The sequence below is a fragment of the Nicotiana attenuata genome, chromosome 10 (assembly GCF_001879085.1).
Source record: "Nicotiana attenuata strain UT chromosome 10, NIATTr2, whole genome shotgun sequence".
Lineage (NCBI taxonomy): Eukaryota > Viridiplantae > Streptophyta > Magnoliopsida > Solanales > Solanaceae > Nicotiana > Nicotiana attenuata.
The window spans coordinates 45264125-45281040 of NC_031998.1; the positions used below are offsets into that span (position 1 = coordinate 45264125).

General features: G+C 37.2%; 1 protein-coding gene across 1 annotated transcript; it reads right to left on the reverse strand.

The window, feature by feature from the left end:
- On the reverse strand, positions 7430-11405 carry LOC109233431. The gene is made up of 6 exons (XM_019399304.1): positions 11108-11405; positions 10815-11004; positions 10297-10483; positions 9272-9475; positions 8711-8986; positions 7430-8619 (listed from the first exon to the last, which is right to left on the reverse strand). Exons 1-6 carry the CDS (start codon positions 11309-11311, stop codon positions 7626-7628), a joined length of 2055 nt encoding a protein of 684 aa, XP_019254849.1. The 5' UTR covers positions 11312-11405; the 3' UTR covers positions 7430-7625.

The following is a 16916-nucleotide window of genomic DNA, read 5'->3' on the forward strand; positions in this document are numbered from 1 at the left end:
TTTGGTACCAAAATTCCTGGTACAACACAATGGCTCATGCTCTCCCTCACGAACCCCTTATTTAGCAACTCCTCTACTTGCCTTTGAAGTATCTTGGGTTGCTTTTATAATCCGGTTTATTCGGAATCTGAGATCCTGGTACAAAGTCAATCTGGTGTTCAATCCCCCTAAGTGGTGGCAATCCTTCAGGTAGCTCCCCGGGAAAGACGTTATTATATTCCTGCAATAAAGAGATAAAATCACTAGACAAAGTGTTAGAGAGTTTGTTAGTATTCAAATAAGCTCATTTATACACAAATAGTAAAAGTGGTATTCCTTCACTAAGGGTCTTTTCACAATCTTTGGCTTTTACAAAAAGGTTCTCTTCCTTTCGCCGATTTCCCCTCACCATCACTCGGTTTCTTTTCATTCTTCCTCTTTCGGCTACCCTCTGATTTTTCCGCTTCCTCACTTTCCTTAATCTCAACAAGTAAAATTTTGCCTCTACACTCATTCTCTCTTTTTTCTTCTCTCACCTTCTCCCCACCCAATTGTTTAACTCTTTTATGATCTTCATACACTTGAAGTGGAGTCAAGGGCTTCAAGAGATACTTTTTACCCTTCAGCTCAAGAGTATAGCTATTACTCCTTCCTTCATGTAGCGCATTACTATCATAATGTCATGGTCTCCCAAGCAATAGATGACAAGCCTGCATAGGCACAACATCACATAAAATTTCGTCCATATACTTCCCAATTTTGAAGCAAAGAAAAACCTGCTTGTTCACTTTTAATTCACTTTTAATTCCCTACTATCATTCAACCATTGAAGTTTGTAGAGACGAGGATGCTTCATGGTCCTAAGACCCAATTGCTCAACAAGAGACACACTAGCCACATTAGTGCACCTTTCACTATCCATAATCACAGAACAAATTCTTCCACCAATGTTACATCTAGCGTGGAATAAATTTTCCCTTTGATCAGAATAACCCTCTTTCATTTGAACCCCCATTAACCTCCTAACAACTAATTGTGTGTTCATGGGCTTTTCCTCCTCACAACTAGTAATACTATCTGTGGATCCCTCTCCATCAGATTCTTCCACACCATCATCAGATTCGTATTCTTCATTCTCCTTAATCAAAATAGCCCGTCGGTTAGGACATTCATATTGCATATGTTCTCTCCCCTGATATTTATGACAAATAATAGAACTCGAATTTCTGTAAGGTTTAGGTTCAGTAGAGTTCCCTCCCTCTTTAACCTCTACCTTATTTTTACTCTTTTCAGCTGATTGAGATGGCTTGACTTCAGTTCTTACCTCTTTACTCTTACTCGAAGAAGATCTCCAAGTAGTTTTATCTCTGTTCCAACTAGCAGAGGACAATTTGATCTCTAAGTATCCTCTCTACCTTAGTAGCCAAGTGCAACATCTCTACTACAGAATGACAATCCCTAGAAAGTTCAATCTGATTAGCAATGTCCTTATTCAACCTAGTGTGAAATCGAGTCATAATAGTTTTCTCGGCCTCATCTAGGTTGGCCTTCATCCTAAGCACCTCCATGGTATTGTAATACTCTTCAACACTTTTGTGCCCTTGTACCAAGCTGTGCAACTTCTTAATAATCTCTCTATAGTAATGTGAAGGTACAAATCTACCCATCATTGCTCTCTTCAAGTCTTCCCAAGTCTCAGTTGGTATGTCACCAAGCCTTCTATGATCAAGCTCAGTTCTTTCGAGGCAAGCAGAGGCATATCCCTCGAATTCAGTCACCGCCATTTGAACTCTTTTCTCCTCAAAGTAGTTATAAACTCTGTAAATCCTTTGCACATTTGCTTCCCACTCCAAGTATGCATCCACGTCGGTTGTTCCCTCAAAGGAATGAATCTTCATCTTAATGCTACTCAAGTTTCTATCAACTCCTTCATCTCGGTTGTGTTGATTCCACTGTCGCACCCCAAATCCTCTACCATGCCTAGCTCCTCTCCTACACCATATCAATCCTTGATGACCATAATCAATATGGTCATCAAAATCTTCATCTTCAAATTCTCCATTTTGAGGTGGACCTTGATGTACTGCGGGTGCCGGAGCTACTGGTAGTGTTTGATTAGCCCTCTGCAAGTTTTCTACCTGCAAAGTCAGATGTTGTATTTGTTGCATCATAGTTTGCAACGTCTCATTAGTTCCTTCAGCCTAAGCTGGTGCTTTAGTGCCACTAGTATTATCCTCAATGCCATACATTCTCTCACAATTATGAATTCTTACATTTCACTCGTATATATTCTCTGCATCACTCCTTGGAAATCCTCAAAGTTCGAGCTCAACTCACAAATCACCTATCCAAGAATGAGTCTTCTTGAAAGTAATTTAAGAGTGAAGTTTATGTAATCAAGAACGGATTTTTAAAAACTAAGGACGGGAACTAGAAACGTTCTACGAAAATAACGAGAAAAGCACAAACGAATTGGCACGAAAGAAATAGTTAATTTCAAATATTAAGAACGATTTAATGTGAACTAGCACTAGTTCGTTCTTAACAAGAATCCCCAATGAATTTTTCTTACCCAAAAGTAGTCTTTCCCTAACAATCAACAAGAACACTTGAACAATAATTTTTTTTCTGTTTTTTTTTTCAAACTCAAGAACAATTTTTTTTTTTTTGCTTTTTATTTTTTTTGTTTTTGCTTTTGTAAGAACCTCGGCTAGGGTTTAGTTGTAAATAAGAACTATACTTTTTTTTTTACTAATTTGGATCTTGATTTCAAGACTGGGGAACGTGGGTTTGATAGAACAATACCCGAGCCTTCGCTCTGATACCAACTGATACGATCCGAGATAAATAAAATATCGGAATATGAAAATAACAATAATTGAAGCAAAACTAATGATAGGTTTGATTAAGATAATCAAAAGTAGTTTGAATAATAAAATTTAGAAGAAAATCTAGAACCCTAAGTGAACGTCTCAAGTAACAATCAAAAAACTATCTGATCACCTCCCAAGAACGACAATTAGAACCCTAGATATGAAGAAAAGAGAAGAAGATTAGATTACCCTTAAGAACCCAAATCTTGAAAATAGGTAATCCAAAGTTGAACTCGAACCAAGAGGTTCCAAATCTCTCTCAACTAGGGGTGGGCATTCGGTACTTCGGTACGGTATTTAAGAACTTCGATTCGGTATTTCGGTATTCGGTTTATCAATTGTGTATACCAAATAGCGTACCAAAATAGTTCGGTAAGATTCGATATTTCTTATTTTGTTTTGGTACGATTTTCGGTTTGATACACTAACGGAATAGATGATATAAATAGAGTGGACAGTGGTCTGGACACGATGTGCTAAGTTAGCTGGTAGACAATACATGAAGAAGCATCATTTAAAGAAGCATCATTTGAATAAACTAGCAGCCTATATGAATAAGCTAGCAGCCTGCTAAAGTTTACAAAGCAACTTTAGCAGAATTCAAGTATACCAAGCAACTAGCCAACTAACGAGGCTAACAACAACAAACATCAGCAGAATTAAAGTACATTAAACAATAAACACAGAAATCAGCAGCAGAAAGTACATTAAACAAATAAACACAGAAACAATAAACACAATTGTCCATTCAAGCACTTCTTTAAACGAGCAGCAGAATGCAACACAGCAACAACATCTGCCATCTAACAAGCATCAGCAGAAATCGGAATTAAACAATAATCAGATGCAACAAAAACAGAGAGGGCATACACCTGCTCTTGAGGTCGTGAAGTCGTCGTCGCCCTCTGCTATTGTAGTCGCGAATCAGCAGCACTACTGCCCGTAAGTCTGTTGTCTCTAAGTGTAAAGAGGCCGCTAGGAGCGCTAAGGGATTGGGGGATTAACGGGCTTGGGGTGTTGGGCTTAGACGTATTGGGCCGAAATATCGAAATATCAAAAACTCAAAACCATATACTGTACCGAAATACCGTAATTTCTGCACTGAAGTATACCGAAATACCGAAAATTCCGATACCGAAATACCAAATTAATTCGGTTCGGTTCGGTTCGGTTCGGAATTCGATTTTTCAGATTTTAAGCCCACCCCTACTCTCAAGAGTTTTCTTATGTCAAAATCTAAGTTCCTAATGAAATAACCCTAGGCTGTTATAAATACCCAATGGGTAAAATAGGAAAAGTTTCAAAGTTAATGTCCCAAAAAAACTCGTCAGGCCAAACCGTAGCCTCAACCGTAACTCCAACCGTGACGCACAGCTAAACCGTGACGAATTTCATAAGCTTATTTTCTTCAGCTCTTCAAGCCCCTCTTGAACCGTAGCCAACGGTTGGTGAAACCGCGTCACCCGGTTTGACTTGGGGTCTTGATTCTTCAATTCTCAAGAACCCAAACATAGTATCCTTTGCATGAATCCTCCAAGTGACTCTCCAAACATCTTCTAGTCAATTATTGAAGACCATGCAACTCCTCAGCGTGCATCCCTCGAGCGTTCTTGGACTTGGAGCGAGTCAAAGGTCCACTAAATAATTCGGGGTCATCTTCAATATTCTTCGCTTTGCCAGGGCTATCTAGGATCTTATCACGTTTTAGGGCCATAAAATAGGAATTCAGGATGATTTTCTATTTTTCGTGTGCTAATGTCCACGTCATCTTCATGAATTCGGGCGACGGGCTCTGAATCGCCTAAACTTTTTGAGCCCACCGTAAATGACCTAATAAACAATGATCGTTTCTCGTTTTTTTGTTTAGGGCCATAAAATAGGAACTCACGACGATTTCCAATTTTTCGTGTACTAATGTCCACACGATCTTTATGAATTCGGGCAATGGGCTTCAAATCACCTAAAAATTTGTGGGCCCATCAAAAATGACCTAATGAACAATAATCATCGATTTGCCATGACCGTTCATCATTTTTTGGCGTTTTAGAGCCATAAAATAGGAATTGATGACGATTTACAATTATATGAATTCCGGCCCACGCTATCTTCATGAATTCGGGCGACGAGCTCTGAAGCCTAAAATTTTTGTGGGCACATTAGAAACGACCTAATGAATAATGGTCATCGCTTCGTCATTACTGTTCCTTGTTTTTTGGAGTTTTAGGGCCATAAAATAGGAATTCAGGACAATTTCTAATTTTTCGTACGTTAATGTCCATGCCATCTTCTTGAATTCCGGCGACGGGCTCCGAATTGCCTAAAATTTTGTGGGCCCATCAGAAACGACCTAATGAACGTCATCGCTTCGCCATGATCGTTACTCCTTTTTTGGCTTTTTAGGGCCATAAAATAGGAATTCATGACGATTTCCTAGTTTTCGTGTGCTAATAATGTCCACGCCATCGTCATAAATTCCGGTGTCGGGCTCTAAATCGCCTAAAATATTGTGGGTCTATTAGAAATGACCTAATGAACAATGGTCATTGCTTCGCCATTACCGTTCCTCGTTTTTTGGCGTTTTAGAGCCATAAAATAGGAATTCACGATCATTGCCAAATTTTCGTGTGCTAATGTCCACACCATTTTCATGAATTCGGGCGACGGGCAACGAATCGCCTAAAATTTTGTGGGCTCATCCGAAACGACCTAATGAACAATAGTCATAGCTTCGCCACGACTGTTCCTCGTTTTTGGCATTTTAGAGTCACAAATTAGGAATTCACGATGATTTACAATTTTTCGTGTGCTAATGTGTATGCCATCTTCATGAATTTGGACGATGGGCTCCGAATCGCCTAAAGTTTTGTGGTCCATCCAAAATGACCTAATAAACAATAATCATCGCTTCTCTATGACCGTTCCTTATTTTTTGGCTTTTTAGAGCCATAAAACAAGAATTCAAGATGACTTTCATTTTTTCGTGTGCTAATGTCCATACCATCTTCATGAATTTGGGCAGTGCTTTGTATCACCTAAAATTTTGTGAGCCCATCAGAAACGGCCTAATAAACATTAATAGTCATTGATTATTCATGATTGTTCCTCATTTTTTGACGTTTTAGGGTAATAAAAGAGGAAGTTATAATAATTTCCAATTTTTCGTGTTAACGTCCACGCCATCTTTATGAATTCGGGCGATAGGCTCCGAATTGTCTAAAATTTTGTGGACCCATCAGAAACAATCTAATGAACAATAGTCATCGCTTCGCCATGACCGTTCCTCATTTTTTAGTGTTTTAGAGGCATAAAACAAGAATTTACGATGATTTTCAATTTTTTATGTGCTAATGTCCACGTCATCTTCATGAATTCGGGTAACAGGCTTCGAATCACCTAAAATTTTGTGGACCCATCAGGGTAGTTACGCGTTTCTCTATATTGTTATTGTTTTTCTGCTTATTACTCGGTGAGTGTCTTGTCATAGCCTCGTCACTATCTCGTCGAGGTTAGGCTCGATACTTACTGAGTACATGGGAACGATTGTACTCATACTACACTTCTGCAGTTCTTGTGCAGATCCCGATGTCGGTCCCAGCAAAATTCAGAGGTGATCTGCTCGGTTACATTCCCAAGAGACTTAAGGTAGTGTTGCTTGGCGTTCGCAGACCCTAGAGTCCTCTTCCTATCATGATCTACTGTTTATTGTAACATACAGTACTGTACTTTCCGGTGCAGACTTGTATTTAGTATTACAAGTGGCTCATGTACCTGTGACACCAAATTCTGGGGATAGTCTTAGACAGCAATGGTCGTAGCAGGGGTGCACAGACTTGCACTGTATCAAAAAAAAAAATGGACAGTAGCACAAAAGATCTATATACTGTAAGAGGTCGTTTGGTAGCTGGTTAGAAGAAAGGTTATTCATGTATAAGGGGTAACATAACTTATACCATGTTTGGTAGGCAATAGTTATTTTGTATAAAATTCTGCATAACTAATACCATGTTTGGTTGACATTTTTCAATTATGCATAAATAATACATGTATAAGTTATGGGTCAATCTGTGTATTATTTCAAGCGGGGTAGAAGATGGAATAACTAATACATGTATTAGTAATACATGGATAAAATACTGAAATGACAAATTTACCCCAATCACTTTACACATAAGGCTTCCTTATTTCTCTGCCAACCCGTCAACAGGTTTCACTTGCTTTCACTTGCCAACTATATACCTTGTCTTCTCTCATTTTTAAAGAACAAACTAGCAAAAGCAAACTGGAGAAGCCACTAGAAAATGGAAATACCAAAACTAAGAAGTGAAAATCAAATATGTCTAAACTTCACATAGTTCAGTAGTATGACGAAGAAGTGAAAGTAACACCCGAAGTTCCTAACTAAATTGTTTCCTACATAAATGGAAAGAGAGAAAAAAAAATGCAAAAGAAGGCCAGGGGTATAGTTGTAAACAAGCATTTTACTTTAAGATTTATATAATGTATATCAATTTCTAATACAACAAACCAAATATTCAAAAAAATAATCTCTGCATAACTTATCCCTGCATAACTAATACATGTATAACTAATACCTGCATAACTCTAACCGGCAACCAAACGACCCCTAAGATTATCAACATAAATTTGAAGTGAGAACATTGCTTACATGAGGATAATACTTTATACAAAGCTACACTATGCGCACCAAGACAAAATTTCTTAAGGCCCGTGCCGTTTCAGTTTTGCATCTCAGATTGATGTTGTACGGGGTCTTCAAAAGGATGCTGAAGCACAGGCATCAAATATTTCATCTAAATCCCTACATGTTTGAAAAACATCTCGCCCTTGATGCTTCCACCGGAGCATTCTGTCATGGAGATCATGTACATTCAGCTGTATGTTGTTCTTTTCCAGAGTGAGTTGGAGTAACCTTTTCACACACTTGAATAGATATCTCCCAATCTTTAGTTTCACGTCGCACACAAAACTGAGTCCACACTCCTCAGTTTCAAACATAGAAGTTGTCATACTTTCAATTACATCAGTTATGTCAAAGACAATGAGCGCTCCTGCTGTAGCCTCTTTTACCGTGTACGTCTCAACCCATGCAATCGAGTCTTTTTGCCTTTCATGGTTAGACTTCCTATTCTTCCTTCCAAGTTGTCCTCCGGTGAATTGCCCAAGAGTACCAGCTGCACTATAATGCAAAAGCAGTTCACATTCAGCATCAGTTATATGATTCAAGCATCCGAACAAGATGCCTATTGGTATCCTCCTAAATAACATGTTCTTCTGTGCACTAACTCCTGGTGTCCGTTCTTCATCTCGAGCAAAATTTTCATTTACTTTATCTGAGTGCCCAATGTACATGTCCTGAAATTCTTTAAGCCAGAACGCAAGTGTTTGGGAATTGGAATCCGGGATATTCACCATTTCCTTCTTAAAGGACAGGGATCTCCTGAATTCCTTTTTGTGACAAAGAGTTGTCTCATTGCCTTCATCAAAGCCAAACTTAAGATTCCATGATTTTGAAAACTTTGACAGATAATCGACTAAATGTTCTAAGTAGGATCCACCAGCAGGGTTCAAACTCCATGCTATAAACTTTGCAGCAGTAGCAAGAAAAGGAGATTTAACGTCCTCTGAATGGTTAATATTACCTGCTCCATATATGCATGTTGAGCTGTACTTGCCCCACAAACTCTTTTTAGAGAATAGCAAAATAGAGGCAAAAATGAACCAAGAAGGAAAGGTTATTGTTGTTTCCCTGACAGTAAGCAGCAGAAACAGTAAGCTATTAGCCATAAACTAAGCCAGTTGAAACTAATTGTATGTAATGCCACAAAACTGAAACTTACCAAATAGAACTGTGATTTATTCTGGCAATATTCACAATTTTGTTTGAAAATGTATTAACTGGCTTGTAAACTTCATGAACTAGATACTCCAAAGATTCGAAGGACAAAGGTCCAGTCAAAATCTTCAAAATCTGGTTCTTGCATGGAAAGTATGCATGAGAAAATGGAAGTTTTGAACCAAGATCCATTGATATGCCCCACCACCTTGGTCTGGAAATAATATCTAGCACCAGGGAGACCAGCTTAACGTGAAGCTCTAGGATAGAAGCCAAACCCCTGCAAAGTAGTAGTGAAAAAATATGAGGAACCTTTAAGATCTTAGAACATGGGAATCTTTCAAATTCTTTAGTTTTCAAGTAGCATATCAGCGTCATGGAGAGCGGTAGGTTATTCTTTGATAGAGAAATCTGTGAAGAAAATGAAAAAGATAAAAAATGATAATGCAGTACAAAATATCCATGCAGGCATATCGAACTAAAAATGTTTTAGAATTTATTGTAGCTATCACTACAGTAACCTTACTGTTGGTAGGAAAGAAAAAAAAACAGGTGTGGGACTTACGACAGTAGAAACCAGTTATGCAACAGGGACCTTGTTTCAGTAAACATGACAGGAGAAAGTACCAAAGATATAACAATTGAATGCCATTCTTTCCTCTGATGAAATTCCATATCTAGACAAAGGAAAGGTCTCTTAATGGCCTCTTGTAGAATTTGAGATACATCGTACTTCAGAAGCATGTGATCTAGTTGCCATGAGAGCAACCTGCGGAGCAAGTGAAATGATAATGGAAAAAGCGATATCATTATATGGGTTACACCAAAAAGAAAAAAGCAATTCATTTTCCTTCCGGACAGTCTTATTATAGGTTATTGATGAGAACTGGGTGCACATATTGACAAGATTCAAATTCATGTAATGAACATAGTTTCTGCAACGTATCATAGTAGTATATTTATCTTGAAGGACACCCAGCTCTTAAAAGTAGCATTTCCTATTTACTGAGAACAGGAAATCAACACTATCATTTCTCTGGTAACATCACACTACATTGCCTCAACGCCAAACATAGTCTTTTCTCTCCATTTTTATAAAAAAAAAAAAGATATGCATGAATTACCAACTCAACCAAGGCATGTCAATCCAGGTAACAAAACAAGGACCATCAGGAGTACTGTTCTTTTTCTAACTTTAGTCCAAGCTAAATTACTCATTCTAAGCCGCATGGTTGAATTGATATGATCTCTCATGATGACTTCTTTTCTTAATAACATGGTGTTCGGTCAACTTACGCGCACCTTGACTATTCCACCAGGTACCTGATACCTTCCACTAGCACAGGTAATGCATAACTTACCCCACCAAGGCTTAGGCAGATGGGAAGAAACCGCTTAGTGTACTTTGTCTCCGATGATTTCTAAGAGACTTTCAGAACTTCAAGAAAAATCATTGTTATTAGATGACATCGAATTCCAAAATATGCTCCAATATTAGAAACAAAAATAGGCCTACCACCCAGTAGGTTCAGAAATAGAGGTTCTAGCAATAACAAATCCATGAATGATAGAAAAGCAACTTTAACAAACCTTAGCGGTATTTTTCCACTCTCAATGTTAAACTCCTTTTGACAATGTAACTGTTTCAGCACAGCAGAGTGTCCTCCATCAATAGATCTCAGGTCAAGAACAGGAGGCAATTTCAGCGAATAGTGAACTCGTGATGCTAGTACCGCCACCCTCACAACAGCATACAAAATCATTGGAGAAAGATCTTCTGTAATCACAAAAAGCACGCAAGAACATTTCAATACCTAACTTCAACTAAAATTACCAAAGACTATGATTAATCGCAAATCAGATATGTAAATCCTACAGACTCTGAGATCCATAGACAAAGTTATCAGCAACAACAACAACGACCAAGTAAAATCACACTAGTGGGGTCTGGGGAGGATAGTGTGTACGCAAACCTTACCCCCACCCTGAGGGAGTAGAGAGGCTGTTTCCGAAAGACCCTCGGTTCAATAAGATAAAGTTATCAGCTTTAACATAATATAATATCACCAGATACCCAAAAAAAATGCTTAGATGAAAGTGACAATTACGTCGACATCCTTCCAATTTATGCAAAATGTCAGCACATGATTCAATTATTCTGGTACAATCCTGAGCCGAAATCAATCCACCAACTTGCAAAACCTCATGTTGAGCAGTTCTGAGAACCTTGCATTCAATTGAAGTAGATAGCACTGTAGCAATTGTCTTCACCAAGTACTCAATCGTACAATCGTAGACCTACAATCACAAAATTGCAAAAAAATATCTCAGATTACGTATTCAAATAGAAAAAAAGTTCAATTATATTCCTTTTTCTATCTGTTTTGTGAATAGATGTAACCTGAGACGATGTGAAGCACATAAGAGAAAGGGCAGTGTCCAAAACCCTAACTCCTGGAGATGTTTCGGAGAGGTTAAGCGAATGGTTGAGATTTGTGATAGTGAGGTCCAGATTTGGAGCTTCATTTCCGGTCGTCAGATTTGTGGACTGCAGTTCCGATGCTAGTGCTAGGAAGAGTGACCTTATTTCTGAAGCCTTTGACATTGAGAGTGAAGAAGAACGCAACTTCCCGCCAAATAAATCGACCGTGTCCTCTTTTATAAGTAGAATGAAAATGGTATTCAATTTTTGCAAGCCTCGTAAAATTTACATCTGGTAGCCTTACAGCGGCTATAGAGTATTATTTTTCCAAATTTGTAACTAATTCAATAGTATCAAGTTCTATACTTTTGGTTGTGTAGTGCTAAAAAAATAATTTTTCGAACTCTCTTAAACAGGGACAAAATATAAATAATAGCCTCAAATATACTTTTTCGTGCACTAAACAAAAATAGAGGTAGAACTTGGCCAGGCCATCCGTTGGATAGCCCATCACTGGTTTTAAACTTAGCTAAGTGCAAATTAGTTGTTTTTAAGAGTAAAAAAATAGCACGGGCTAGCAAGTTTTCGGATTGGTTATTCAAAAATAGTCAACATTTGCAAAGTCATTGAAAAATAGCCACCATTTGCTGCAACACCGAAAGTTCCAGCATAATATACTTGAGATCCGTGCACTTGTGTATGAACTTCCAGCATATTATGCTGGACCGGTATATTATACTGGAACTCCAGTATAATATGCTGGAAGTCCAGTATACTTTGCTGGAGTATTTTTCGGATTATAAACAGTATTTCATTCAGATTTATCTTTCCATAAAAAGTGGCTAAATTTCAATTACTTTAAAAACTGTGGCTATTTTTGAATGAGCACTTGTAAATCTGGCTATTTTTGAATTTCTCTCTGTTTAAGACCCTATTTAAGATGTACTTGAAGTTTATAATTTTTTTTTACGTTTAGCCTTTTTAGTGGGAGAAATTCAAAAATAGCCAGATTTACCACTGGTCGTTGAAAAATAGCCAAGTTTCAAAAGTCATCGAAATTTAGCCACTTTAAATCTGAGCGAAAACACTGTTCAAAATCCGGAAAAATACGCCCGCAAATTTTACGGGAGTTCCAGCATAAGTATGCTTGAACTCCCGTAAATTTTATGGGAGTTCCAGNAAAGACATGTGAAACTTTTACCACTAATGATGATCTATAGTACTCCCTTCCTTTTAATTTTTGGGAATTTTATTGATTAATTCTCGGTGTAAATTTGAACATAGAATTTTTTAATTTTTTAAAATTTATATGTGAAACTTTTACCACTAATGATGATCTATAGTACTCCCTTCCTTTTAATTTTTGGGAATTTTATTGATTAATTCTCGGTGTAAATTTGGACATAGAATTTTTTAATTTTTTAAAATTTATGTATATATATATATATATATATATATATATATATATCATAATAGTTAATAATTTAATTTATTTAAAAAATATGATCAAAGAAAATCTTGTCTAACTCCCCCAACTAGTATATCATAGTATTAGATATGAGTTCGCGTGAACTATATAAATTTTTTTCAGACTCTGTATCTGTATTAAAAAATTCAGTAGATGTGTTACTTTTAGCTCGAAATCCAGGGCGATTTGCAGCCGTACCCTATTTTTATGCCACCTTTAAACCTATACCCTGTTTTTAAAAACTATTGATTTCGTAACCAACTAACAAAAATTCCGTAATAATATGACCATTATACCCCATCCAAAACATATAAAGTCCGTCTCTTCTCCGTATTTCCAGATTCAAATTCCAGATCTCCTTCGTATCTCCTCCATCAGTCCGTCTCTCCGGAGATCGCGTCTCGCATTCAAATTCCTTATTCAAATTCAAATTCCAAATTCAAATTCAAATTCAAATACATTGTAAGTATTTTTTGAATTATATGTTTTCTGATTTGTTTGAGCAACTTCACTGATATGCTGAATTTCTGTTTGACGATGAATTCTAACATTCTAAGCTGAAGTTATTTAGTTAACCAGCTGGCAAATAACACAACGAAGAAGAAATTATATTAAAACATTATATGATTATTGTAAATCTTCGGCATAGTTGCTGAAGTTTTTTTGTTAATAATTGAAAACTTCGCCATAGTTGCTTAAGTTTTTTAGTTATTACTTAAAAACTTCAGCAGGCGGAGCTGAAGTTTTGCTCCTACACTGGCTAAATTAAAATTTCATATTGCATGAAAAAACTTCGGCCTAGGTGCTAAAGTTTTTAGTTATTGTTTAAAAACTTCAGCAGGAAGAGCTGAAGTTTTTTAGTTAATATTTAAGACTTAAGCAAGAAAAAACTAATTAACATAAACATAACAATAGAAAAAACGCAAATAAACTAGCGACAAAAACTTAACATTTAATTAAATATTAAAATAATAAATTAACATGAATAACAAAATAGCAAAAATAACAAAAAGAAAAACTAATTGTCCATATTATCATCATCGTCGTCGTTGTCGTCGTCGTCGTTCTCACTACCAGATGGACGACCATCTTCATCAGGAAGATTATTAAATCTTGCATACATCAGAAGCTTATCGAGCTTGTGGTTGATTTCTTCGAGCTGCCTGTCATATTTGTCTATCACCTCATCCAATTTTAATTCAAATGCCTCCAAAATGTCTTGCTTCAGCTCTTCTACTATTTGCCTTATGACAACATTCATTTTTCTTCTTTTTGTATTTTATGTATGCTAGAATATATTTGTTTGAGTGAATAAACTCTCAAAGTATAGCGTGCTTTTATAGGTGAAAAAATATTGTGCATGGTATATGAAAAGGTAAAAAGGAATTTTAAACGTTGTCTAAAGAAAAGCGTGCATGAATGTGATAGGAATGTAATTATTAGACTGACACATAACCCCAACGGAATATAATTACTACTTTAATTGTCTTTATTATGTTCACTCATGTGTACTATGCAATTAATGCTGAAACGTGTTCAAGTTTGTTGAATTCATTTTCAAATAACTTCAGCTCAATGTGCTGAAGTTATTTAATTCATTTCTAAAAACTTCTGCTCTTGATAAGCTGAAGTTTTTCCCCTGCACTCGATAGGTTTTGTCCAAAAGTTTTTTCAAATAACTTCAGCTCAATGTCCTGAAGTTATTTAGTTCATTTGTAAAAACTTCAGCACTTGATAAGCTGAAGTTTTTGTCCTGGACTCGATAGTATGTGTCATAAAGCTTTTGTTTATTTAGTGTATTTAGTGATGAGCTGAAGTTTTTGTCCTACATTTGACACTTTTGTTATGACTTTTAACCAAAACTACAGTCTACAGGATGAATCCGATTTGCGTTGTTATAACTTTTAATGGGAGTTGGACTCCTGATTTCAAATACTTGGATCATGATACAAAACTTGTTCTACTTAATAAGGACATATCATTCAATAGTTTCCTGAAGAAAATTAGTGAAGTTGCAAATATTGATTCAACCAGATATGTACTAAAAGTATGGTTTGATATCAAACTAAATACAAGCAAAGGAATTCTTGTAACTTCAGATGAAGAACTCAGTACGTGTATACATTTGCTTACAACAGATTCATCCTACAAGAATTGCCATTTCGTCATCGAAAAAATACAACCTTCAGAATCTGCAGCACTCAACCAATGTCTTGCATATGCGATAGATTCAGAACCTGAGGCTGACTATCAACATGAAGTACGACAGCCAATAATGGAAGTAGACAACGGGCAACAACCTTCTAACATTACAGCTGCTTCAGAATATATAGTGCTGCCACAATTACCCCCTCCTCCAATAAATTCATACCAGTTTGTCGATGAGCAAGAAGAAGAAGGACAGCCAATAATGCAAATTGACAACCAACACACAATCCAACAAAGCTTTTTGTTACCTTCTGCAATGATAAGCAACAACGAAGATGAAGTAAACATGGAGCTTATACAGATACCATCAGATAGAATTGAAGAAATTGCTGAAACTTCTTGTGCTTCTCACAAATTAAGAAAAAGAGTGAGAAGAAAGCTGAAAGAATCTCCACCATGTAAAATACTAAGGCACGATGCGTTGCCTGAGGAAGTAAGAGTCGGATCAATCTTTGAGAACAAACAAAACATGACGAAATTTTTCTGCAGCTTGGAGATAAACAAGAAAGTTGAATTCACTGCTGTTAGATCATGTTCCAAGAGATACGAGCTGAAATGCATCTTGGACAAATGTGGTTGGAATGTACGTGCTACCAGAATAAAACATTCCACACTGTTCGGGGTGATAAAATATCATAACATCCATGAATGCTCGGTTGATGCAAGAAAGTCAGATCAGAAGCATGCTACATCAAATTTTATAAGTGAACAAATTATAGAACATGTTCGAGACAAAAAGGTAGAGGTTACACCAGCCTTTGTAGAAAATGAAATGAAAAAGAAATTTGGAATTGACATTGGTTATCACAAGGCATGGCGTGCTATTCAAAAAGCTGTTGCTTGCATAAGGGGAACACCTGAAGAGAACTACCAGATTCTTCCTTCATACCTACACATGATGGTGGCCAAAAACCAAGGAACGTACACAAGCATAAAAAGAGATGCGCAGAATAGGTAAGCAAATCAATACTAACCATCAGCCTAAAGTTTCAAATGTTCCTATTTGAAAAACTTCACACCTTATGATTTATTTTTTTGTGTGTTTCACTGTACAGATTTGCTTACATGTTCTTTCCTCATGCGGCATCAATAGCTGGTTGTGTGACGACCCGACCCGTCATCACGTGAGTTACCGCCCCGTTTTCCCCATTTTTTACTTCCTTATGCTTCATTATAAGAGTCTTGTGTGAACGAGTTGATTTGGATTGGTTTTAGAAGGAAATGAGACACCTAATCTCTTTAAGGAAGGTTTGTTTTGGAAAAGTCAACCAGATGTTGACTTATGTGTTAGAGGGCTCGGATGTGAATTCTGATGATTCGGTTAGCTTCGGGGGATGATTTGTGACTCAGGGGCATAATCGGAAGTGATTTTGGAGGTCCGGTGTAGAATTAGGCTTGAATTGGCGAAGTTAGTATTTTGGCGAATTCCGGTTGATAGGTGAGATTTTGATCCGATGGTCGGAATAGAATTCCGAGAGTTGTTGTAGCTTTGTTAGGTGATCTGGGATGTGTGTGCGAAATTTCAGGTCATTTGGATGTGTTTCGGTTGGGTTTTTGATCAAATGCGTGTTTCGGAAGTTTTAGAAGAACTTAGGCTTGAATCCGATGTAATTTAATAGTTTTGGTGTTGTATGTGATATTTAGATGATTGGAGCAAGTTCGAATGATGTTTTAGGATGGATTGGCACTTTTGGTTGAGGTCCCGGGGGCCTCGGGGTGATTTCGGATGGCCATCGGGATGAATTTAGGACTTGTGTTATTGCTGAGTTTTGCTGGTTCTGGTATTTCCGCATCTGCGGAAATAGGACCGCAGATGCGGTCTCGCAGATGCGGTGAGGGGCATCGCAGGTGCGGATTTTGGCTATTGGGGGATTTTCGCAGAAGCGGATGATTTTCCGCAGAAGCGGTCCTGGCTAATAGTGGAACTCCGCAGAAGCGGAATAATTTCCGCAAAAGCAGAAACCGCAGAAGCGGTTTATTGATCGCAGAAGCGAAAATGTCTGGACAGAAAAAGGGTTTTAAAGTTTCATTATGTTTCGCGATCTAAGGTATTTTCCACCATTTTGAACATCCTTGAGAGCTTTTGGACGAGAATTGAAGGGGATTTCGACT

Bases quoted from the DNA above. Each gene is read 5' to 3' on its own strand.
- LOC109233431 (XM_019399304.1), bottom strand. From the start codon at position 11,311: ATGTCAAAGGCTTCAGAAATAAGGTCACTCTTCCTAGCACTAGCATCG. The intron at 10,484-10,814 runs GTAATTGTCACT...TTGTGATTACAG, and splicing joins TAAATTGGAAGGATGTCGAC to AAGATCTTTCTCCAATGATT. The intron at 9,476-10,296 runs GTTTGTTAAAGT...CTTGCTCCGCAG, and splicing joins AGTGGAAAAATACCGCTAAG to GTTGCTCTCATGGCAACTAG.